Raw genomic sequence first — 26385 nt, 5'->3', positions numbered from 1 at the left:
GGCTACCAAGCCGATACACGCACTTTTTTACTAGCCTTCTGGATAAAGTCTGAGAACGCTAACATTTATATATTATGTATCATAACAGAAAACATAGGAAAAGATATAGTTATGCTCAATATTATTTGCATTGTTATCAGGAAAACTTATTCCGTGCTTTTTTTTTTTTTCTGTTTCTAGCTTTCTGGTGTCACTCCACTCTTTCGTTTCATGATTTTTTTTCATACTATTATTAATAAATTTGTAGTATCAAACTGACTGTGTTCAAAAGATAACTCCTAGCTGTACAACTTTACACCATAAACATTAACGTCAGTAACTTTGCGTGCCATAAAAAATAAGGTTTTCTGGAATACCCAAGAACGGCCGAATTTCTTGCGATCACGAAAGTGTTAAACAAGGTGCTGTGTTCTTTATGATAAGCATTCAAGATTTCGTGCCTGGTCTGGTTAGGGTGACTGTGCAAGTTTACGAGGTCTCCAAAGATGATATTGCATTTGCATGACTAAAAATGCAAGGTGCGATAAGATGGCTTAATCAACTCAATGAATTTTAATGCTCTCCGAGGTGCACGGCGATATATCAACCAGTCGGACCGATGTATATATGTGAACACAAAAACTAATTAGCAACTTTGATGATGTTTGATGTTTTGTGGCGCAAGGGCTATTTCATGGCCGAAGAGCGCCAGTTCATTTTACTAGAATAATGAACAATGATTGTGATAAGCGGCTGTATAAGGGCCATGAAATTCCTCGCACTAAGGTGGGTACAAACGTAGAAGTAATAAAATTATGACCATGCCGTGAAAGGTGTGTAAATCGCGTTGCCATGGATGACAAACGTTTGTGATAATTAAAACGATGGTGGACATGTATGACATTAGCACAAGTGCCTCACTTGTTCACACCCTTGCGTCCAAGGGCGTGAGGCAAGTGCTTTGTTGAGTGTGGCCACCACAGCGTAGACCTCTCTGGAGAGATCGTGCTACGGAATGCCTGGGTATATGGTATGAAAAGTGCAAACCTCTCTTAAAAAAGCTAACGGTGATTTATGTGTAAAAAGTGGTTCCCTACCGACGAACATTGCAGGGTGAAGTGGTATCTGCTGCCAGTAGGGTAATGGAAAGTGTTGTCTTCTTAGCATGTCTAACTCTTTACACTGGATCAGAATGTGGAGTACTGTAAGCGCTTCTCCACATCTTTCACGCAAAAGTGGATTGCCACCAGACAAAAGAAATGAATGTGTAGTGTATGTATGTCCTGTTCTTAACCTTGTAAGTATCACTTCTGTGTGGTGTGATTTTGATACTGATGACCAATGACAGAGTTGCGGCTTGATGACATGCAATTTATTACCTGTGTGTGTGTCCCATGTGCTCTGCCGAAAACCCCTGAGCTTCCGTTTTAGAAAAGCTTTCAATCGAGTGCAGGAACTGGTATCGATGTATTGCTAGCCGTTTTGTTGGCGGATTGAGCTTGCTAGTCCACCAGAACGTTGCCTTGTATTTCGCGGTGTCCTGGCATCCAGCAGACTACAACATGCTGCTTGGATGAGTACACTGTGCATAGGAGTGAATAAAGTGAGACAAGGACAGTGTTTTTGTGTTTTTAGGTGTTTTCACAGCTTTTACTAGACTTAGGGAATCTGTATATATTATTGCCTTCTATAGTTTTATTTGTTTAATTTGTTTAATATGTTTAACAGCCATAAGTATCGCATAAGCTTCGCCGGTGAAAATGCTTGTATCAGTCTGCAGAACGCCGGCTTCCTAAAAGGATGGGCTGACGACTACATACGAGACAGAAGTATTAGACTTTGAAGCATCCGTAAAGAACTCAGGACATGCGTATTTATGTTGTACATGCGTATTCAGACATGCATATTCAGACATACTAAGAAGTATGTCTGAATATGTGCCATTGGCGGGTGCTTCGTAACCTCTAAGAAAAACAAGACGCAATCTGCCACAGTGGCAAGCATACTGCGGGAGCCATTAAACAGTGTTCGAGTGGCACACCGGTTTCCTTCGCTAGGCCCCTCACACGGAGTGAGTAGGGCTGTCTCATAGAAGGCCGTTTCTCAAAAACAGTAAGGCTTGACATGTCATTAATTGTGGAATGTGATGGGTGATTCTTGTCTGCATTTACATTAGGATAATATTTAAGAGCCATGTAACATCTCTGTAGGTGGAGCGACCATTCGTTCGATTCCATGTACAGGCTCTCCACGGGGCAAGTGCAAAAAGCACCGGTGGAGAGACGGATGCCTAGATGATGAACAGGGTCAAGCATTTCAAGGGCAGTAGGTATCGCAGACTGATATGCTATAGCCCTATAGTCTAGGCGGGTACGTACAAGGCTTTCATACAAATTCATTAAACACTTCTTGTCGCTTCCCCACGTAGTGCGTGATAACACTTTTAGAATGTTCATAGCTTTCATGCACTTGTTTTTTTAAATATTTGATGTTTGGTATGAAAGTTAGCTTGGTGTCCAAGATTAGGCTTAAGAATTTGTGTTCAGTATTAACAGAAAGACGTTGCCCATGCAGCTGAATATCGGGTTCTGGGTGAATGCCTCTCTTTCTGGAGAACAAGACACACGTGTTTTTCTGTGCATTCAGTCGGAACCCGTTTTCTTTTGCCCATTTGGATACTTTGTTCAAACGAAACTGAACCTGCCACTCGCACAAGGCCAGATTATAAGATTTAAAACCAAGCTGGACGTCGTCGACATATGTACAATAAAACATATTGCGAGGAATGGACAAGCGCAAAGAATTCATTTTAATGATAAAAAGTGTGCAACTAAGTACATAACCTTGCGGCACGCTTGTTTCTTGGACAAATGTTTGTGAAAGCACACTGCCTATTCGAACACGGAATGTCCGGTTTGACATGTAACTTTCGATTATAGTAAACATTCTGCCACGCATGCCAAGGTGGGACAGGTCTCTTAATAATCCAAAGCGCTATGTTGTATCATATGCCTTTTCGATGTCAAGGAACACAGAAAGGAAGTATTGCTTGTGGACGAAAGTATCTCTGATCTGTGCCTCAATACGAACAAGGTGGTCGGTGGTGCACCTACCCTTTCGAAACCCGCACTGAAACGGGTCGAGCATATTGTTTGTTTCAAGGAAATGTACAAGTCGGCAGTTTATCATTTTTTTTTTAAAAGTTTGTGCAAGCAGCTTGTAAGTGCAATAAGCCTATACCTTGAACCTGATGAAGGGTCCTTGCCCTCTTTCAAAATGGGAACAATAATAGCCTCTTTCCAGGAAGTAGGGACAGCGCCAGAAAACCAGATAGCATTGTACAAACAAAGTAAGGTTTTTTGTGTTTCGATTTGCAGATTTTTCAGCATATCGTACACCACTCGATCAGAACCTGGGGCGGAGACACTGCAGGAGTTTAGTGATGTCTATAACTAAGCCAAGCCGAAAGCCTGGTTGTATGCTTCGTGTTTTGTACATTTGTGTTCTAGTTTCTGCTTCTCAATTCTCGTTTTATATTTTTGGATAGCGTCAGTATAGTTTGACGAGCTGGACACCCGTTCGAAGAGTGCGCCAAGGAAGTTCGCTTGATCATCCAAGCTGTCGCCATGTGTGTTTACGAATGGGAGTGAGTGTACTTGTCTTTCCGCTACCCTACTAACCATGTTCCAGATTTTAGCCTCCTGTGTATAGGAGTTGATCCCTTTAAAAACTTGTGCCAACTTTCCCTTCTGGCCTGCCGACGTGTTCTCCTGCCTTGAGATTTCACTTTCTTAAAGCTCTCAAGGTTTTCCACTGTCGGCGAGTTCCGCAGCAACCGCCATGCCCTGTTCTGCTGCTTTCGCGCATTACAACACTCAATGTTCCACCATGGGACGCGGCGCTTGCCGGGCAGTCCAGATGTGTGTGTGGTGCACTTGGCTGTTGCGTCAGTAAGAGAAGACGTGAAGTACTGCACATCTTCATCTATGCCTAACCCGCATATATCAGTCCAACTTAAGTGAGTAATGTTATGAAATCGTTCCCAGACGGCATTGTTTACCAGCCATTTGGGAACATATCGAGGACATTCATATAATGTTGGTGTATTCAAAACTAAAGGAAAGTGGTCACTCCCGTATGGATTATTTATGACTTTCCACTGGAGTAATGGTACAAGTGAAGGAGATGCGATGCTGAGGTCTGTGGAAGAGTAAGTTTTGTTGGCAAGGTTATAATATGTTGCCTCTTTCCTATTCAACAGACAAGCACCTAATGAAATGAGGAACTGTTCCATGAGACGACCTTGTGCATCACAGCGAGAACCACCCCACAGACCGTTATGTGCGTTCAGGTCCCCAAGGACCAGATAAGGTTCAGGTAGTTTGTCTATTAAAGACTAGAATTCACGTTTTCCAAAACGGTGGTGCGGAGGTATGTACAAAGAGCAGACGGTGACGAGTTTGTTTAGAATGACTGCTAGGACAGCCACCGCCTCGAGGGAAGTTTGAAGGGATAATTATGTACATGCTATCCTTTGACTAACTATAACCGCTACACCATCGGATGGTGGCATGGCATCATATCTATCCTTTCGAAAGATTACAGAGTTACGTAAAAAGCTTGTGTTCGCTCGTTTTAAGTGTGTTTCTTCTACACACAGCACTCTAGAAATGTGTTCATGGAGGAGTTCTTGTAAGTCATCGAGGTTTCTAAGAAGGCCTCGGATGTTCTACTGTAATATTTGTCTGCTTATTAAAAAAAGAGATGCTGCTGTGTGTACAGAGAGTATCCTGTGTTGGAGTGAACTTGTTAATTCAGGTGGCAGGATGATCGTCCGGCCCCGTCATTGGTTTTTTATTTTTCTTGGCACGCTCCAAAGAGCTGCACCGCTCTTTCGGCACCAAGGGTATCGTTGTATCCATTGCCTCCTCGAAGGCACTGGATGTCCGCACATGTGAGGTGGTGGTTCGGATTTTAGGCCTCGCCTGGTCAGGTGAAGCCTTGAGACCAGAGGACCCTGGAGTCTCCGGTCTCTATTCGCTAGGAGGCGGAGTAGACTGAACTACTGCCGCCTTGGGGGCAGGCGCCACACAGCTGACGGCTCACTCTGCGCTGTCCGAAGGAGTGACGAGGGCTGGTGCAGCGTTGCCCCCTGACGCGCCGCATCAGCATATGTAGCGCCGTAAAATGGGGACACTCTTCGTCTTGCTTCTTTGAATGTGATGTTTTCTTTAATTTTCAATGTGATGATTTTTTTCTTTTTTCCGAAATGAACAAGACCATGAGTATCCGGCATGATTTCCACCACAGTTCACACAGTGTGATAATTCTTCGCAGCTGTCAGAATTGTGGCCTGACACTCCACATTGTGCACAAGTTTGGTGACCACGACAGCTTTGCGAGCCGTGGCCATACCTCTGGCATTTAAAACAACGACGTGGGTTAGGTATGTATGGTCTGATCAAAGTCTTTGTGTCCCAGTTTGAATAGTTTCTGGCAGATTACTGGATGCAAACGTGAGTATAAGGTGTTTTGTTGGTGTTTGCTTGTTGTCTCTTCTGATGATAATCCTCTGTAAATTGGTCACATTCTGACTCTTCCAACCCTCCAGAAGTTCTGCTTCGGTCAAGCCAAGCAAATCAATGTCAGATACCACTCCATGAGTTGTGTTCATTGATCTGTGTGGTGTTAGAGTGATCGGAGTGTCACCAAAAGCTGAAAGATTCTGTAGCTTCTCAAACTGTTCTTTTTCTCGAACTTCAAGGAGGAGGTCTCCGCTGGCCATTTTGAAACTTTGTACCTGGCCCCAAGAGTTTCTGTAAGACACCTGGCTACTACAGAGGGGGATACAGTTCTGGCTTGCTTGCCACTCATCTCACTATGTATAACCTGAAAATGGGGGAAGTTTTCATTTGATCGGTTGAAAAAGCCTAAGTCTTCGATGTGTACGCGCTTTAAGGCGGTACGATCACTTAATAAGAAAAAAGCTCTATGCATGCCTCTTCAGAAGCGTTGGCGGCCACCCACCACGGAGACCGACAAGGGGACGCTACAAGTTTGCAGATACTCAAACCTGCAGACGCCAGCCGTACAACGCTACTATAACCCAATGCGTCTAAACCAAGGTAGGCTATTTGCTCAGGGTTAACCCTAGCCGCCAGGAAGTTTGGAAGTAAACAGAAGAGAGTAGAAGACAGGAGAGATAAAAAGTGAGCGATAAAGACGAAGATATTGGGAGAGAGAGATAGGAAAAGGCAACTGCCGATTTCCCCTGGGTGGGTCAGCCCAGGGGTACCACCTACGTGAAGCCGGGGCCAAAGGGGTGTGTTGCCTCTGCCGAGGGGCCTTAAAGGTCCAAGCACCCAGCGTCAGCTCAACCCCCAGGATCCCCTTTTCCCTGAACACGGCAAAGCCACGCACGGCTAGGCGTGGGAGGGAGTCGGACGTGTGCCCCCCCCCCCATGTTAGCTCGGGTCCGTGGTGTCGCTACACACCAAACGCCTGCTTTCACAGGCGCCCCTGCGGGGAGCTAGCAACTTTTGCACAACAATTGAAAGAACAATGAGCATGCCTCTCATAGTACTTTTCTCTGCCCAATACAGGCCCCTGCGACCTGTTTGCGCTCTATACGGAAGAAATGTTACTAAGCATATGGTGCGAAAACACAACCCTCACCTCGTATCGCGTCCCAATTTCCTTTCAGAATGTGCAAAATGCATGCATGGTATAACTGCAATATTCCTAGTTTCTTCGCGAGTGAAGGTCGCTTGAATTAATATTTTTTTTGCTGTGCGAATGAGTGGTTCACAAACCAGTGCAATATGACATAACCAGGACATTGCACCTTCTTGCAGCTTGAAACTATTGGTTATGCATATAATGTGCCCAAGTTTTTTTTGTTTTTTTCTTTGCCGAGCGTAAGTACAGCATAATTATTTCTCATTGAACAATACCTAAATGCCCTGACGCGAAATTCAATTGTGGTATCACTCAATGCAAAATATACTGCATGCAAACACGCTCCGCAGAGAGACTTCAGCATCTTATAAAAATCCGCGAATTATGACAGCAAGGTACCTCACACGTGAATTCTAGTTCCACACTCAGTCTTTGAACACTTTTATAATATGTTTACTTTTTTTTCATCACGTGACTTGTCCATAAAAATTAAAAAAAAAATCTATAGCTGCAACACTTCTCTGCAGTTTTGTGTTAATGGCCCGATCAAACCATGATGGTATTAAAAGCCATAGTGCTTTATGAGCAGTTCATCGTTAATTCAATGTTGCAGCTCACATTTCTCATGATAGCATGTTTTGACCACATGTATCAGTAAGCAACAACTCGCATGCAGCTCATATTCTACGTTTGATGTACACCAGCCAAGTGATACCTCCGCTGACTGTGTTAATCATTTCACATTTCATGAGTAGATACACGTGCAGGAGCGTTCGGACTCTATCCAACAAGCAGGGACATGTTCTTTTCATTTTGTGCTCGCACAGTGCCAACGAGCAACGGGCGTAGGAAAAGCCACTTCACCCGCCGTACCAAACTTTCCCATAGTACTTCGCACAACCGCGGGGCATTGTGGGATTGCTTGAAGAAGGTCCATTGAAAACTGTACGCAAAAGCAATGACCCTTTCTATAAATAACATTCCATATGTGGTTGATATCAGTTTCCTACAATTTCTGATACAATCACCCTAAGGATCACGTGCTGTAACACCGTACCTGTCAGCGTCTATGGCGAAGCAGTTCTTGAGAAGCACAGACTGCTGGGCAAGTTGGTAATTCGTCTTAACTGAGTCAGTCATAAAGAAGCGTCTTGCTACTTTACCACTAGGGGAATGGTGCTCCTCGCTCTCTCTACGCTTCCTGCTCGCGCTGCTATGACACGTGCTCATGCGGGGAAACCCCTGCTCGATTTTTGGCTGCGCACCGATGATGTGTCACAGACGTGTGATGTTGCCGAAGTGGACGGAGCCACAACAATGGGCTACATCTTGTGGGGGTGCTAAGGCCTCGTGAAATGTCATTTGCGCCTTGTGGCACACAGGTGTTTTGTGCATAGGCTGTAGTTAGGGTTCACAACCATCGAGCGATAGGTGCCGTTGTGCTTGGGAGCGTTTATTACCATTACCATCGTCAGGGTTAGCACGGTAGCGCCAGCAGTGGCGGCGATGCTGGCTGGAGGCACGAGAAATGAGCGGTGCTCTTCGGCGCGAATGGTCGTGTCTTGCGAAGAGTCCGCGGTGGACAGCACTGCAGGTCGTCTCCCATGGACACTCGTGGCAAGTCGAGCGGTGGCGCCGCCGCCTTGTGTTTGTTATAGTGTTGAGTGTTGTACAATATTGTGTAAGGTTGTTTCAGCGTCTTGATCACAACTGATGTATTTTGATTCGGCTGACAATATTGTCATGGGTTCGTGACATCGTTGAAGAAGCAGGCAGTACGTTGAAGAATAAACTGTTTCTTTGGGCGAACCTGTGCCCGGTAAACAGAAAGTCGTATCACAGTTGCAAACTTGCAACGATAGCGAGGAATGCAGCGTTGGCCGTCGATAAACTCACAAGCAGCGAAGCGTGTCGGCATTTTTACACTTGCCATCGGACACTTTAGGGTTACCGCTAGCGGCGATGTAGGTTCCAGAGTAATCTGAAAGGTTCATGAAATCAGCAATATCTTAACAAAACGATCTACTACAGCCTCAAAGCGTCTCTAACACTGCATCTCTAACACTGAAGCGTCTCTAACACTGTAGGCACAGTTTGCGCTGAACATATTGTGATGGGGCGATAACAAAATTTGAAGAAAGGAATCTGGCAATATCGTCGTTGAAAAAGCAGTTAAATAAATGCGTGTTGTTTGGTTCGTTTCGACCGCGTATGCTGTGTCCTTTCGCTCCAGGCGTGTAGTGCCTTATTTCCCGACCCCACAACCTTTTACCTATAAAGAAGGGCGGCGAGCAGTGGCATGAAAATTTGAAACCGGCTGAAAAGGATTTTCTAACTCGTATTGTAACCCTTGTTACTTCCTTATTAAAGCACACATTTGCAAAGTTCTTAGGGCAGCATGTTCAGAGCAAAAGTGCAGACATGTCTCTTTATTACAATTTTTGACATCAATGTTATTTCCTGGCCCTTCAAGTAAGTTTTTGTGTATTCAAAAGAAGGAAAACGACAATGTCAAACCTGTGTTCACCGAAATTTAGGACATGGTTTCTCGCCATTACGTTGCACTTCCTGTAACAGTTTCGGCTCGACCGTGCGCAATTTTTATTTTTTTTTTTCAAACATAAATCGTGCTGCTTCCATGATGCTCGATTTGCACGCGAGCCGGATCCACTGGATGATTACCGTTAAAATGAAATTGGCGGAAGAGAACAGCAATGACTTCATGTATTTTTTTCTTTTGCTGGTGCATACATAAGTATCTCAAGGCTTCTCACATCTTTCGATTAAAGCTATATATAACAATTACTTTAAAACACTGTTCCAAAATAACAACATGCTCGTGCGAAAACTTACATGTTGGACGAACTTGCTAAACCGAAACTGAAATCTATTGCAATCAAACTACACTCAAACCTCATTATAAGAAAGTTGCATCTAACAAGCAAAGTTCGACATATCCAAAAATTTGTTATAAAAGTTATTCGTAACACTCTACCTATTTCAAGACTGTTCTTCATTTACTTTGCTATAATCGATATTACGTTATATCTGTGTTCGTTATGTTGAGGTTTCAGTGTACTTGGCGTAGTGACACAAGTGCAGATGCTCTGCCCACGAAGCTTTGGCTGTGCTACAACAGAAAGTTCTTGCAAGGTATAGATCATATGCTCTGGCGTTTCCCCTTGTTACTGGGCACAGACCAAACCAATGTAGAGATGTGACTCTTCGCTATCAAAAGCCTCAACTCGACTGTGGGCTGTCCAGAGGGCCCACGCTGCGGCGGTAGGGCATGGCCTGACTGTCCTAATGTGGCAGCGGCCTGCTGCGTGTTCAGTCGTGCACCTCCCGAGTAACGATCAAGTTTCACACGCATTCATCCATCCATCCATCCTGGAGTGGCTATATTCCCTTACACTGAAGTATTGAAGAGTAACATAATATCATATCAAAATGAGTTAGCTGCCAGCCTCACATTATGATTACAGTCAAACCTGCTTATAACAAACCTCCATATAATGAATTCCTCTTTAGAACGAAGTTTTTCTATTCCTCGCTGTTACTCTATAGAAACACATGTATTTGCGACCTCTATGTAGGAAAGTAACAGCAGGAGACATTCTTGATAAAACGAATTTTCACCAGGGACAATCCAGGAATTTTGTCACGGATTTTGTCATTTTGACATGAGCATGCATCTTCTGTGGTTGCCTCGCCGCCAACAAATCGGCAGCATCACCACGCTTGTGGCCCCTGTGACTCACAGGCGAGAGCAAGCACACGCTATTGCGCGCGGGTGTGTGCGAGGCCGGCAGGCGAGCCTGCAACCCACAAGCCAGCCTGGCCCCCTCAAGCGCATGTCCCCTCCCCCGAAGACATTCAGCTTTGCTTTTTTTTCTTTTTTTCGTCAATGCCGAGAACCGTGCGTCTCTACCGAGGAGATGTCAAATTAGGTGCTGATGGAAACTCTCCAAGACCACGGTGTCGACGACGAATCCTCAACTCGCCAAGCACTTTGCCAGCTCGCATTGCACCGTGAGTTCACGAGACCATAGCTTTCGCGATTAGCTCTGGCAACAACACACCGGCACATTGAATGCAATGCGACGAATGTGATAGAAACAAATTATAATGCTATACGAAGTAAGGCTGGCAGCCAACTCTTTTGGATACAATATTTTGCAACTCCTACAAAACACTGGTGTAAGCAAATACAGCCACTCCAGGGAGAAGTGCTCTTTTCACACAGGCTCTTCGCATTGAAAGCCGACTGATACTTGCCGAAATAACACATGGGCTAGCGATCGCGACCGCCCCCTTTAACTCAACGTTCACCGTTGCTACTCAAGAGACCACCATCCCTTCCCCCTTTCCCCCTCGGGTTTTTTCATACTTGTTCAAAACGGGTAATTTCCTTTATGTTTGAGCATTTGGCACCAGTTATAAAACATGAAGGGCTGTATTGAATGCACCCTTGAGGCGATAGAGATGGGCCAGCTTATTTGATCTTTGCTACAGCAGCGCTCGCACGCTTCTACCCAGCTTGTAACTTGTAATAAAAGTTTCGATGCATAGGCGCATGTTCTTAATTTGGACTCGTTATGGAACATGGTGGCAACAGCAACATGCCGAGACTGTCCACATAATTGCTATCGGAATAATAACGAAGTTCTTTCAAAATAAGTGCACGAAGAAAAAGATGTGCGTGCAGCGAGCAGCATTGCCAACACCCGGCTCTCTCGCCTCGTGCTTCGGTTCGCTGCTGTGCCGGTCTCTGCTGGATGGTTCATCACGCTGTCTTGCCGTTGTTGTTAACTACTAATAAACCTCTTCACATTTGGTGAAGGGTGCTGTTTATCCCCGTCGCTACACCCTGGAGCTGCGAAGCCGCACGCTACAGCCCGTCATGACTGACAACGCCAACCCATCGGCGGCGTCGCCCCAGTTCAACTGTCCTGGCCGTCCTAGGCTACGGGACCTGAAGGTCTTCAGCAGTGCGGATGGGACCGACGGGAAAGAGTGGCTCGAGCACTACGAGCTGGTGAGCGCCAATAACAAGTGGGATGAAGCCTACAAGCTGGGCCACGTTGTATTTTATTTCACTGGCGTCGCAGAATTGTGGTTTAACAACCACAAACACAACATTCCCACATGGAGCGTCTTCAAGACGTCATGGGCCGAAGTGTTCGGTCGGCCGGCTGTCCGCAAGCAGCGAGCAGAACAGCGCTTGCGCGTCCGCTCTCAGCAGACTGGAGAAAACTTTACCAGCTATATTGAGGATGTCGTTGACCTTTGTCGACGCGCGAATGACACCATGCCCGAGTCGGACAAGTTCAAACACATCCTGAAGGGCATCGAAGATGGCGCTTTTCAAATGCTCTTGGCTAGGAATCCAAGCACAGTTTCTGAAGTCGTCAGCTTGTGTCAGGGCTACGACGAGTTGAAGAAGCAACGCACTCTGACTCGGCAGCCTCAGCCTGGTGGTGAGTCGCTGTCCAGTTTCGACTCCATGCCTGACAATTCACCATTGCTTTAGCAAGTCTGAGCCTTCGTCTGTGAGGAAGTCGCCCGCCAACTTTCCTTAGTGCCCTTTACTCACGAGACCACCACCCGTCTACCTGCCCCCGCTTCGCACTGCTATATCGGAAGAGGTTGCACAAGCTGTTCCTCTTGCGCACTACGAGCCACCTCTATCTAGCCCTGGTCACAACCCGGGTGTCGCACAGCCAGTAGGCGCTCCTGTCGCCTATCCGCCAGCCGTTCAGCTTGTGGCCGCGCCCCTAACCTATGCAGCGCAGCCTGTGGCTCCTCCTGTCGCCTTTTCGCAAGAGATGCAGCCCGTAGCCGCGCCGCTCACATATGCAGACGCTGTACGTAGGCTCCCGCAACCACCCTACACCATGCGCTCACTACCCGCACACCCGGCTGCTTATACTGCACCTTGGGCGGCAGCACCAGTTGCCAATCCCTGGAAGACGCCCGATAACCGACCGATTTGCTACGCCTGCTTCACTCCCGGACACGTTGCTCGCTACTGCCGCCGTAGACCTTGGACGTTCGGCAACTATGCCCGGTCGTCGCACCCCGGCAGCCAACCCTTCGTCCAATATGGGCCGGTCTCACCACCTCGCTATGCCCCTACTGACGACCTTGACTTCCAGCCGCAACGCGCACCCTCTCCTCGTCGGCAATTGCCCTCCCCCATGCGTCGCCGACCCAAACCCTCCAACCAGGAAGACTAAGCACCGCAGTTCAAGAACCAAGAACTGCATCGTTTTCGAACTGTCTAAGCCCTCGCTCCTCTCCTGCTAACGTTGTCGCAGTAACTGTTGAAGGTTGTTGTACTTTCGCGCTTGTGGACACCGGCGCCGCTGTTTCTGTTATTGCCGCTATCTCTGCTATTTATTACGCAAAGTAACGACGCCGCTTTCGGGACTGTCGCTTCACACCACAAGCGCACAGCAAGTAACGCCTCTCGCAGCCTGCACTGCAAGAGTCTGCATCGAAGGCATTCTTTACATCGTGGAGTTCATTGTTCTCCCTGTCTGTTCGCATGACGTCATCCTCGGGTGGGACTTCCTATCCGTCATAGACTGCGCACGCGTCGAAGTTGAGTTTTCACCCTTGTGTGATGTCCCATTACTGGACGCTCTTCATCAGCCTCCGAAGTTGCTCGTTCATGAAGAGACCGATATTCTGCCTGGAAATTTCGCACTTGTTCCCTTTTCATGCAACACATACACTGACGCTACAGTCCTTTTTATGCCTTCCGATATCTTCAAATGTCGTCGAGCTTTGCCGCTGCCTTTCACAACAATTGACCTTGTTGCCGGAAGAAGCAACATGTTCGCAAGCAATCCGCTTTCCACACCTGTCACTTTGCTTGCGGGAGATTGTCTCGGCTGCGTGCAGGATCTTGACCCTTCGTCTTTGGTTGATGTCCCGGATAACTACGGCGACTCCCCAAAAGCACTGTCGGCACTCGGGGAGTCGTCCAATGATACGTTTTCCAGCGCCATCGCCGACACTCTCACTCCCACCGAACATGCCGACCTATCTCCGATGCTGCTCGACAATCCGAAGAGTGCCACCAGCTCGCCCGCGCGTTCACCTCGGAGGAGCAACAACGCCAGAAAGAAAACCGTAGCACCTCTCTTCCGGATCCAAGCCAGGGTCTCTTGTGTGGCTTGCCATCCCATACCAAACTCCGGGACTCTCCTCGAAACTTGTGCCCCGGTACGAGGGGCCTTACACCGTTTTGGAAAAAAAACTCTCCGGTTAATTTCCTAATTGAACCAGTTTCCCGATCGGACGACATGCGCCGCGTGCACGTGACATCGTCCATGTTTCCCGACTGAAACCTTACCATGAGCCTCTGCCTGAAACTTAAGTCGCCAGGATGGCTCCTTTTTCAGCGGGGGCGATTGTGAAGAAGATATGCCTGCAGCGAGCAGTATCGCCAACGCCCGGCTCTCTCCCCTCGTGCTTCGGTTCGCTGCTGTGCCGGTCTCTGCTGGACGGTTCATCAAGCTGTCTTGCCGTTGTCGTTAACTACTAATAAACCTCTTCACAAGTGTTTTGGGTTAGCTCTGCTTTCAGTTGCCCTTTTGTTTAATTTGTGTGGTTATTTTCCTAATCGTTTAACCGAACTTGCACATAACGAAATCCTCTTTATTTAAAATTTTTTCCAAATTCATCAATTTCGTTGTATCCAGGTTTAACAGCAGTTGCTACCACAATCATTGCTTCACCCTTCCAGTGAAACTGGCTTTTTCAGTTATGTACAGCCACCCATTTTTTGGTACCTGAACATACGAGCGTGAACTGTCAAATCGCTAAGTGCCACAGCAGCCAAAAGAGCAAAAACATGCGCATGCGTTAGATAACCAGTCTTGTCCTCGCTAGGCTGTTTCGAGAACTGGATACCACCTTTTTTTGAGCACTGCTACTGTCATCCTTTTTTCTTTTCAGAAAACTGCCATCAGGTTATAAAAAAAAAAATCACAGTTTCCCCACAAGGGCAAAGAAATGAATGCACTAGCAACGAATTGTAACTTTATATGAGGGCTGGCAGCTAACGCTTTTGGATCCGATATCGGGTCATCCTACTAAACAATGTTGTAAGCGAATACGGCGGCTAAAAGGAGAAATGCTGTTTTACTAAGTCTCTTCTCGCTGAGAACGCAGCATATAGATAGCGTGCGCTGGCGATCGCTGCCACTGCCCAAGTGATAACAGTCTTGATGAAACAAACTATAACTGCTTCGGTAGAACCAAAAACAACGTTTTAGCCTCGTTTTCGGGCACAGGACTTGATGGCTGTCGCACTGAGCAGCTAATATCGGTGGCTGCGGCACAGTACAGCGCTGATAAACGTGCTTGCCGCAGCAAGGGTGGTTCATCGCAAATAGCGCAGATAAACAAGTTTAGTGCATACAGGCACAAGTGGAGCAACTCTTCCACACCTTATTTATTCTTGCAGAGAGGCTTCACAGCAATGCAGATTGGTTGGTTGCGAAACTTTATTGAGGTCCTGCAAGGTGCGCGTCAGCGCGCAGCGGGCGACTCCCACGTCGGGACCGTTAGGCCAAGCCTATCGGCCGCTCCGCGGGCCTGCTGGACGGCCCAAAGTTGGTCGGCCAGGAGGGAGCTGCGTAGGGCCGCCTACCACCTGACCGATGTAGTGTTGGGGTTAGTGTACATTGCCTTGCACTCCCAGAGCATGTGCGCCAGCGTGGATACATCCCCACATGCGGGGCAAGCGTCATTGGGAAACACGTCAGGTGTCACAGAACGAGCGCTAAAAATGGCCGCGCCGCCAAATTCTTGCGATAACGCGCGGGGGAGACGCCGGGAGGTCAAATGAAAAAAAAAAAAAAAAAACATCCAAGGCTCCCCGGGCGCACACTCTCCCCTGGGAAGCGTGGCTTCGCCGACGAACCTCCTCACCCCACATCGGCGGCCGAGCAAGCCCGGGAGAATTCTAGAACGAAAGAGGCGTGGTCACGCCGGGTTGAGTCATCTATCGCGGAGGGCATTCGAACCGTCTCACCCCCTACCCAGCCTTCGCTGCGTATCGCGCCGACGAAATGACGAGAACTTTCTGGAATGTCGTGCGGAAGGTATTTAACCGAGCAGCGGAGACGAGAGAGCAGGAGAAGACGGAAGTTAGCGTCTGAGCGCGTAGGGATTCCGCCGTGTAGTCGGCGAAGGTTTTGTCCGTAGCGACAAAGCAGGAGAAGAAGAGGATTTCCACCTGAGGGGTGAAGGCTCGAGCTACAGGCAAGAGCGTGTGTCTACCGCTATCGAGCGAGGACGCGTGGCAACAGCTGCGTGTGTGGAGCCAACGTGTTTCCGGCGAAGAAGTTTGAAGCGTGGAGAGAGGCCAATTGAAGACGCGAGGTTTCCTGGAAGAGAAACTTCGAGGGCGCGGAACGACAACAACGCTGAACTTTGAGTGAGTGATTCTCGGAAGAGTGTCATCCAGACTTTTGTTCCAAGAACTTTGGACTGGATAGCTTTTCTATCTCTTTAGTCTTTAAGTGTCTTGGTTGTTCAATGCATGCGACTGCATTGTAGTGCATATCGTTGTCTGTGTCCGTTGTTTTGAGTGTGGCTGATTGTACTGTGTAGTACGTTGTTTGATTGGTGACGTATTGTATGTAACTATTGTGGAGTGTGCATTCTTGTGTATTGTTTTCGATCTGCCATTTTTGAGAATATAATATTTGTTTTGTTTATGAACTCTCGGCTATGACTTGTTCTTTGGGCCACAGCTGGCGTCCGCTGGCGCGCTAAAAAGGACCACTTCTAAATTGTCCACGCTTTCGTGGTGCGGTTCGGAGGGCCCATACTTCGGCCCTTGGAATTAGCCCGGCGATCGCCTCCCTAATTAACGGGGCCTGTGTGTGACAATTAATCTGGCGTCCGCGACAGGACCTTTTGGTGCACAGTGTCCAAAGTAGTGAAAAAGAGCCTCGAGTTGTTGATAGTGCTATCGGAACGATTTTGTGTGTTCAGTGTTTTCGTTAACGAGTGCAGGGGAGTGTTCCGATAGACTGATTTAGAAAGATACTTTTTGCACGCGGCAAGGTTTTATTTGCGAGTTGCGAGACACAATGGATCTCGAAAAGTTAGTCGCTCTTGGTGAGAAGATGGGGCTTTCTGGCGCCGAACTACGGAAGTGGGTAAGCCAGAAGGAGAAAGAGGCGGTGGAGAGAGAGAGGTTGGCAGCTGAGAGGGCCAAGGAAGAAAAAGCAGCTGAGTTGGAGAGAGAAAGGCTGGCCGCTGAAAGGGCGAAAGAAGAAAGAGAGGCAAAGGAGCGACAGCTGAGAGAAGAAAGACAGCAGCAATTGAAGCTGGAGCTGGAGAGAGAAAGGTTGGCAGCTGAGAAAGCCAAGGAGGAAAAAGCAGCTGAGTTGGAACGAGAGAAGTTGGCAGCCGAAAGGGCGAAAGAAGAAAGAGAAGCGAGGGAGCGACAGCTGAAAGAAGAAAGAGAAGCGGAGATGGCTGAAAGGGAACGGCAGCGGCAGCACGAAATTGAACTCGAGCGGCTCCGTTTGCAACAGCGAAGCGAAACTCCCGTCCAAGCTAGAGTTGAAAGCAGCGAACGGGAAGATCATGGCTTCCGCTTGAACCCAAGCAAGCTGCTCGTAGCGTTTGATGAAAGGAAGGACGACCTTGACGCGTACCTTCACAGATTTGAGACGATTGCAAGGAGCCAGAATTGGCCGGAACATCAATGGGCAACTGCTTTGTGTACTTGCTTGAGTGGTGAAGCGCTCAGTGTGTACGGTAGGCTGACGCCGACCGATGCAGCCAACTACGCAAAGGTGAAAGCTGCTTTGCTGAAGCGATTAAGATTTACTGTAGAAGGTTTCCGGGACAGATTTCGGACAGGAAAGCCAGCTGATGGTGAGACGGCTACGCAGTATGCCGCCCGACTTTGTCATTAATTCGACAGATGGATTGAACTTTCAGGGACAGCGCAGGAGTACGATGAACTTAGAGAGCTCCTAATTAGAGAACAATTTCTTACTAGTTGCCACCCAAGCCTCTCGCTGTACTTGAAAGAGAGGAAGGCTGAGTCACTTGAGGGAATGCTTGAATTGGCTGATCAATTCTTGGAAGCGCAAGGTGGAACTAATTTGGCCAAGGTCAAGAAGAAGTGTCCCGATGATTCGAAGAAATTGGCTCCCGAAGAAAAGAAGCGTGCACCAGAGAGCAATCCGCGATGTTTTCTGTGCAACCGGGTGGGTCATCGCGCGAAAAACTGTCGAACGATCTTTACGAGCCCTACGGTAGTAAAATGTTTTAAGTGTGGTCAGACTGGGCACAAAGCAGATGCATGTCGAAACGGAGCGAGTCAAACTCACCAGGTATCCTGTGTGCAAGCAGCACCGAAATCCGATAACAATGCCGTCACCGACGGATTCGTAGAATTGAAAAATGGGGAAAAAATTCCTATTGTGGGTGCCGTAATGTCAAAACAGCTAACCGGTGTTACGAAGGGAATGCCAACGCTGCCTGGAAAAGTTGCGGGCAAAAAGATTACGGTGTTAAGAGATACCGGCAGCTCCACTATTATCGTGCGGAGAAACTTGGTACGGGAAAGTGAATTAACCGGCAAAACGAAACCGGTTTGCTTAATTGACCGTACAGTTCAGATGCTTCCCGAAGCAAAAATTGAGGTTGAAACCCCCTACTTAAGCGGGAAGGTTACTGCTTTATGCATGACGACCCCCCTTTACGACCTTGTCATCGGAAACATCGACAGGGCGCGAGGACCGATTGATCCGGAATGTTTGGGAGAAGATCCTAAGATAGAGCCCTCGCCAACCCAGCGACCGCGAGATACGGTGGAGGAGCATCCCGTGACGGATCACACTCGAGCCCAAGGTGAAGCCGCGGCGCAAGAGACAGCGAATGAGAAGACGATTGTGTTGAATGAGTTCACGCGCTGGGCAGCTGGACGTACGTCGGCACGACCCCAACCAACCGACAGTGTAAAGGAGACGGAGTTGGCCAGCCGGGCAAAATGTAGAGACATGATCAAGCTGGTAAATAAACAGACAGGACCCGTTGAATGTTATGACCCGTTAACGGTGTCGGAAGTGACAACGATGGCTGAGACGCTGCCTCAGATACCGTCCTTGGAAGGGGCTCGCCGGAACAAAACGAGCAAAAACAAGAAGAAGAGATCGAGAGAGCACCGCAAAAAAGGGCGCAAGCGCCGCTCGAAATACACAGGATAGGTGCTGAGGTAGAATCGGATTGTGTTTGGCAGGGCTGAGTGCCATATGTTGTGTTAATGTTCCTGTTGTCCTGTGTCGCAACTGTATGTTGCGACACAGGACAACGTGTATGTAGTGAGTCAAAATGTTTGTCTCGGTGATGTGATGTATAGTAATGATGTGAGTGTAGTAATTGTTGTAATGAGAGAACTTTGTACGTTTGTATTGTTCGGAATGTGTGATGAAGTGTTGTAGTCATGTACCTGTGGCTATATTTCATGTGTCATGAAATTGAATTACAATGTACAGCTGTATTGAGGATCTATTCCGAGTGTGAAGTGTCATGAGCGACGGTTTGTGTTACAGTCTTTCGGAGTGTGTGGTGACTGTTCGCGCTCGTTTGTGTGGTTTTGAATATTATGAGATAATATTCTGAAAGTGGGGGGCAGTGTCACAGAACGAGCGCTAAAAATGGGCGCGCCGCCAAATTCTTGCGATAACGCGCGGGGGAGACGCCGGGAGGTCAAATGAAAAAAAAAAAAAGAAAGAAAACAAACATCCAAGGCTCCCCGGGCGCGCACTCTCCCCTCGGAAGCGTGGCTTCGCCGACGAACCTCCTCACCCCACATCGGCGGCCGAGCAAGCCCGCGAGAATTCTAGAACGAAAGAGGCGTGGTCACGCCGGGTTGAGTCATCCATCGCGGAGGGCATTCGAACCGTCTCACCCCCTACCCAGCCTTCGCTGCGTATCGCGCCGACGAAATGACGAGAACTTTCTGGAATGTCGTGCGGAAGGTATTTAACCGAGCAGCGGAGACGAGAGAGCAGGAGAAGACGGAAGTTAGCGCCTGAGCGCGTAGGGATTCCGCCGTGTAGTCGGCGAAGGTTTTGTCTGTAGCGACAAAGCAGGAGAAGAAGAGGATTTCCACTTGAGGGGTGAAGGCTCGAGCTACAGGCAAGAGCGTGTGTCTACCGCTATCGAGCGAGGACGCGTGGCAACAGCTGCGTGTGTGGAGCCAACGTGTTTCCGGCGAAGAAGTTTGAAGCGTGGAGAGAGGCCAATTGAAGACGCGAGGTTTCCTGGAAGAGAAACTTCGAGGGCGCGGAACGACAACAACGCTGAACTTTGAGTGAGTGATTCTCGGAAAAGTGTCATCCAGACTTTTGTTCCAAGAACTTTGCACTGGATAGGTTTTCTATCTCTTTAGTCTTTAAGTGTCTTGGTTGTTCAATGCATGCGACTGCATTGTAGCGCGTATCGTTGTCTGTGTCCGTTGTTTTGAGTGTGGCTGATTGTACTGTGTAGTACGTTGTTTGATTGGTGACGTATTGTATGTAACTATTGTGGAGTGTGCATTCTTGTGTATTGTTTTCGATCTGCCATTTTTGAGAATATAATATTTGTTTTGTTTATCAACTCTCGGCTCTGACTTGTTCTTTGGGCCACAGCCGGCGTCCCCTGGCGCGCCAAAAAGGACCACTTCTAAATTGTCCACGCTTTCGTGGTGCGGTTCGGAGGGCCCATACTTCGGCCCTTAGAATTAGCCCGGCGATCGCCTCCCTAATTAACGGGACCTGTGTGTGACATCAGGATAAATAGCGTGAAGGGATCTCAGGTTAGGGTACGTGTCGGTCTGCAGTAGTCTGAGCGAAAGGGCCTGTGGCCTGTTAAGATTTGGATGAGGGAGTGGATATTGTCTTCTCGCGAGGTAAAAATATTTTGTTATTTCGTTGTACGTGGCAGGCGCGTCCCTGTTTTCCGCAACCCCGTTGGCCCCGAATCGTTGCCCGGAACCCGCGCGGTCGGTTAGTGCGCGCGCGGCCTCGTGGGCAGACTCGTTGAGGTTGGGGGGAGCGCCTTGGACCTGTCCAACATGTGCAGGAAACCAAATCAGTACGTGGTGCTTGATGCCGTCGCGGCCACCACTTTGGAGCACGCGCAGGGCTTTCTTGGAGATTACACCGCGCTCGAAAGCGCGAATAGCTGACCTAGAGTCACTATAGATGACCTCCCTTTCACCTTCCAGGATGGCGAGGGCGATGGCCACTTGCTCGGCAACCGTCGGATCGTCAGTGTGAACCGATGCGCAGTTGGTGATTTGTTGTTTGGAGTCGACGACGACTGCGGAGAAGGCGCGGCTCCCACGGTACACGGCCGCGTCGACAAGGCTGACGCCGTGCTCCTCACTGTGAATCTGCTTGAGAAGAGTGGCAGCTCTAGCCCGTCGCCTACCACGATTTTGCTCGGGATGAACATTCCTCGGTATCGGTGCCACGGTGATGAGGTCACGAATCTCACGGGGCACCTGTCTCATCTTCTCGTCCACTTCAGCCGGAGAGTGACCGAGCTCTCGGAGTATATGTCTGCCGGTCTGGGAGCTCGAAAGGCGCGCGAGCTGGGCCCGCTCCTGCGCTTCGGCAATCTCCTCCAACGTATTCCCCCTAAATAATTGTTTTCATGGTTTAGCACTATACCATTGCAGCGAAACTACCTTTACAAAGTATTACATAAGAAATAATATACATTTGAATAGGTGCTTTCATTACAGTTAAACCCCTTAATTACAACACCTTTATGACGCCCCCTTTATTACGGTGAAACTACCTTCACAAAGGGTTACACGTAGGCTAATATATGTACATTTGCGACTACGAAATATTTAGTAATTTAAATTCGAACATTTGCACAAGCCTACTTCAATGATTGCCAGGACTGTACAAGTACAGTTTATTTCCATATACTAAACAAAACTGTTGCTATGCCTGCGGTGCCTTAAATTGCTTACCTGCAAATGTCGTCCATCTCTCTCTGGAGCCCCTCATGAAGGATGTCCTCAATCAGGTGCTCCTGTGCCTTTTGCTCATCTTCCCGTGTCCTCCTCTTGGCAAGAAGCTTCTCCTGCAAGCGTTGTTCTTCCGCGTGAAGGAACTCTTCCGTGCAGGCTGCCCTGCAACACACGACAGTGCCTGTCATCCACTTAGGGCACACAACTGGCACCCATTCAAGTAGCAAGCAGGCTGATTCTTATTCCTGCCTGAATAAAAATAATTGATTGATATGTGGGGCTTAATGTTCCAAAACCACCATATAATAGGAGACGCCATAGTGGAGGGCTCCATAAAGTTTTTGGCCACCTGGGGTTCTTTAACGTGCACCCGAACCTGAGCCCACAGGCCTACAGCATTTTCGCCTCCATCAAAAATGCGGCCGCTGCAGCTGGGATTCGATCCTACAACCTGAGAGTCAGCACCTTAGCCACTAGACCACCGCGACGGGGCTGCCTAAATAAGTTTGTAATAAATAAGTAAGTTTGCATTCATGGTCTTTTGTTTATCAGGGATGTGTAAATAGTAAATTCTAGAACTCAATAAAATACAAGTAGAATAGTGATGATGTCAAATTAAAGGAAACTACAAAGTGAAGGTCATTCAAGTGGCTTTCGAGCAGATTGCGCCTGTAATGATCTTTTCATTGATGTTGCACTGTTTTGTTGTGCTACTTACTATAGTATTAATGTCCGAAAACCAACTCCCGCAACATTCAGCTTTCTTAAACATTTTAATTGATTGATTTGTGGGGTTTAACGTCCCAGAACCACCATTTGATTATGAGAGACGCCGTAGTGGAGGGCTCCGGAAAATTTTGACCACCTGGGGTTCTTTAACGTGCACCCGAATCTGAGCACACGGGCTACAACATTTCCGCCTCCATCGGAAATGCAGCCGCCACAGCCGGGATTTGATCCCGCGACCTGCGGGTCAGCAGCCGAGTGCCTTAGCCAATAACCATTTATTTTATAAATGGTTATATATTGCCACGTTCCATTTCACAAGTTTTTGTTATCGTTCCGAAACACCACACGATTCTCGGCGCAAACCACGCCTGCAGGTTTCGAGAAGGTTCCGGACTGTAGTAGATCATTTCGATAGGATCACGCCCACTGTGCGAACGGTACAGATTGTTCTGGAACCTACACCACCGCCAGCGATAACGCTAGAACATTCGACGGCAAGGGTATAAATGCCGACGCGCTTCGCCGCTTGTCAGTTGTTGATCGAAGGCCAACGCTGCGTTCGCTGCTATCAGTCCGAGACTGCTGTCTGTGCAAGACTGCTGCTGTAATTACTTTCCCTTTACCGGGCACAGGTTCGCCCAAATAAACAGTTAAATCCCAACACGAAGTTTCCTGTCTTTGGCCACGTCACGACCCCGTGACATCTGGTGGAGGTGCTGGGTACCGATCCCAGTACCTCTCGCATCTGCGAGAGGTCAGAGAGACCAAATGTCACGGGGTCGTGACGTGGCCGAAGACAGGAGACATCTTGTTGGGATTTAACGGTTTATTTGGGTGAACCTGTGCCTGGTAAACAGAAAGTCCAATTACAGCAGCAGTCTCGCACAGATAGCAGTCTCAGACTGATAGCGGCGAACGGAGCGTCGGCCTTCGATCAACAACTGACAAGCGGCGAAGCGCGTCGGCATTTATACTCCCGCCGTCGAATGTTCTAGCGCTACCGCTGGCGGCGGCGTACGTTCCAGAACAATCTGTACCATTCGCACAGTGGGCGTGATCTTATCGAAATGATCTACTACAGTCCGGAACCCTCTCGAAAACTGCAGGCGCGAATTGCGCTGAGAATCGTGTGGTGTTTTGGGACGATAACAAAAACTTGGGAAATGGAACGTGGCATTGCCCCCCTCTGAAAAAGGCATCGTCTCGATGTTTTAACTAAAGATGAAGGTACAATAATAATGCAAGAAAGTACAATGAATAAATTAGGATACAACAATAATACAAAAAAAGCACTGTTTCAGTTTGTTAACGCGCATGAAACGGCTTGAGGCGTGCGACATGGACGACTTCAGGTCGCGATCGGCGTCGTTGAGAGTTCGTGATGCCGTCGGGGACAACCTCGTAATCAAGTGGGCCAAGACGTCGAACCAACCTGTATGGTCCGAAGTACCGTCGCAGAAGCTTTTCACTTAGTCCACGTCGGCGTATCAGCGTCCACACCCAAACACGTTCACCGGGCTGGTATTCCACGAAGCGTTGTCGAAGGTTGTAACGGTGGCTGTCGGTCGTTTGTTGATTCTTGATACGGAGCCGCGCAAGTTGTCGGGCTTCTTCGGCGCGATGAAGGTACTCACTCACATCGAGGTTTTCTTCGTCGGTGACGTTGGGTAACATGGCATCGAGCGTCGTTGCCGGGCTCCTTCCGTAGACCAATTTGTATGGAGATATCTGCGTCGTCTCCTGCACCGCCGTGTTGTATGCGAAGGTCACATACGGAAGAATGGCGTCCCACGTCTTGTGTTCGACATCGACGTACATTGACAGCATGTCGGCGATCGTCTTGTTAAGCCGCTCGGTGAGGCCGTTGGTCTGTGGGTGGTACGCTGTCGTCCGGCGGTGGTTTGTTTGGCTGTATGCCAAGATCGCTTGAGTTAAGTCGGCAGTGAATGCCGTTCCTCTGTCGGTGATAAGGACCTCCAAGCGCCGTGACGTAGGCATACCCTAGAATTCCCTAGAATTCTGCATACCCTAGAATTCCAGGTATTATTTGAAACGGACATTCACAATCTTTAACAAGAGAACATTACGATTCCTATTCACTGCCAAAAGATGCCACATTTATGTAACCTGAGACAAGCTTTTATATAGCAGCAATTAGGACCTTTGAGATATTTGGCAACTATATGTTGAAATAAAGCACTGACAAGTGTGGTGCGTTCTCACCAGCTTTCAAATAAAACTGAAACATGAAAATCAAACAATGTTTGACAAATCAAGATTAGGCTGGTGCAATTAGTGAATTATAGGTTCAAGGCAAATGGTGATTTGGTTCAAATGATTTCTAATCAAATTGTCGCGTGTCATTCTAATCAAATCAACACTCAAAACCATCGCGTGTCATTTCCGCCGCTTCTATTATCAATTGGGTTAACAAATCTCTGTCCCAATATGACACACACGTCTTATCGAAATAAGGCACATAACCGCATTCCTTAAAGTGGATCGCCAAGTGACCATCTGAACCCTTCTGCACTTTATTAACCTACTGCACTTTATTAAGAGATTTATTAACCCGTTTGATAGTAGAAGTGGTGGAAATGACACGCGATGATTTTGAGTGTGTTAGTGCGCCTTCTATCTCGCTGATGCGGAAAGAACTATGTTTTTTGGATGGGGTGATAGATAATAACAGATAGTAATGTACAGGACTGGCACGTGTGTTCTTTGTTGTCTACATTTTATTATTCTTTTTTTTTCTCTTTTTACCCCCTTTATAAACTCTGACGTTTGCAATAAACGTTTAGTTGAAGTTAAGCGCTTGTGTTGTGTGTTCTGTGTTATAGTGGCTGCGCTTCCTAGCAAGATGGATCCTTACCAACTGGCCCGATACAATTGTTTATTAACCCCATTATATTATTGGGAGATTTCAACTTTCCCAATATGTGTTAGGAATCTGATCCTCCATGCTGTAATCCTTTCTCTTCACAATGTAAGGAATCCATTGATCTCTGCTCCTTATTTTCACTGACACAATTAGTACTCGAATTAACAAGAATCTCGAACAATGCCGTTAACCTCCTCGACCTACCGTAATTACTCGAATCTAACGCGCACCTTTTTTCCGGTTAAGCGAGTTCATAAACCGCATGCGCGTTAGAATCAAGTACGAAAAAAAGATGAATACGGTTATTCTATTGCCATCGGCATTTCCAAAATGGCCGCCCCTACGTGCGTCGGCATGACACGTCGGCCATTTCTGCCTATGTGTTTCCCATGTGCGGCACTTCGTACGTGTGCTGAGGAGTTCGTCATCTTGTAGTGCATTAGCATCGACGGCATGGAAGGCCCGACTTGAAAAACTCGACGAGTGCACCACGATGCCGCTATTAAAAGAAAAGTCATCGCGTGTGCTGAAACGGACGTAAATCGGGCCGCATCGCGGTCGTTCGGAGTTTCGGAAACGTGCGTGCGGGACTGGCGGAAACAAAAGCAGATTGTCGACAGCAAAGATTCACGCAAAGGCTTCAGTAGACCACATCAGGGTCAGTTTCCGCAAATTGAAGAGCTGCTCGCTGAGTATGTGCTTGAGCAGCTAGTGGCACAGCGGCCCGTGACGACAGAACTGCTCCAAGTGCGGGCTAACTAACTTCAGGCTTTAGGCTAACTAACTTTTAGTCTTTTCCCTCCGAAAGCGAACGGGCATGGGTCAAAACTTGCCGGAGGAGTATGAAGAAAAGCTTAACAGTTTTCAGAGGTTTGTCCTAAACTTGCGGCACAAGAACGGCTACCTGCTTGGGCAAATAGGGAATGCCGATCAGACGCCTCTTTACTTCGACATGCCTGGCACCACAACCGTCGAGCAGAAGGGGGCGAAGCAAGTTCGCGTGCTGACATCGGGCCACGGTAAAACTAGAGTGACGGCAATGCTCCGTTGTACGTCAGATAGGCACAAGCTTCCCCCGTACCTCATATTTAAATGGAAG

General features: G+C 47.9%; 1 protein-coding gene across 4 annotated transcripts in view; it reads right to left on the bottom strand.

The window, feature by feature from the left end:
• Positions 1-26385, bottom strand: part of xmas (RRM_XMAS2 and SAC3_GANP domain-containing protein xmas) — a 417359-nt gene that overhangs the window by 190067 nt on the left and 200907 nt on the right. For all 4 annotated transcript variants that reach the window (XM_075896259.1, XM_075896258.1, XM_075896260.1 and 1 more), the window contains one exon: positions 21674-21835. In XM_075896259.1, coding sequence (XP_075752374.1) covers positions 21674-21835 — 162 coding nt within the window. The remainder of the gene's footprint in view (positions 1-21673; positions 21836-26385) is intronic.

The sequence above is a fragment of the Rhipicephalus microplus genome, chromosome 5 (assembly GCF_043290135.1).
Source record: "Rhipicephalus microplus isolate Deutch F79 chromosome 5, USDA_Rmic, whole genome shotgun sequence".
Lineage (NCBI taxonomy): Eukaryota > Metazoa > Arthropoda > Arachnida > Ixodida > Ixodidae > Rhipicephalus > Rhipicephalus microplus.
The sequence above is the reverse complement of the archived record's forward strand: the minus strand, read 5'-3'. Positions and strand labels throughout refer to the sequence as shown.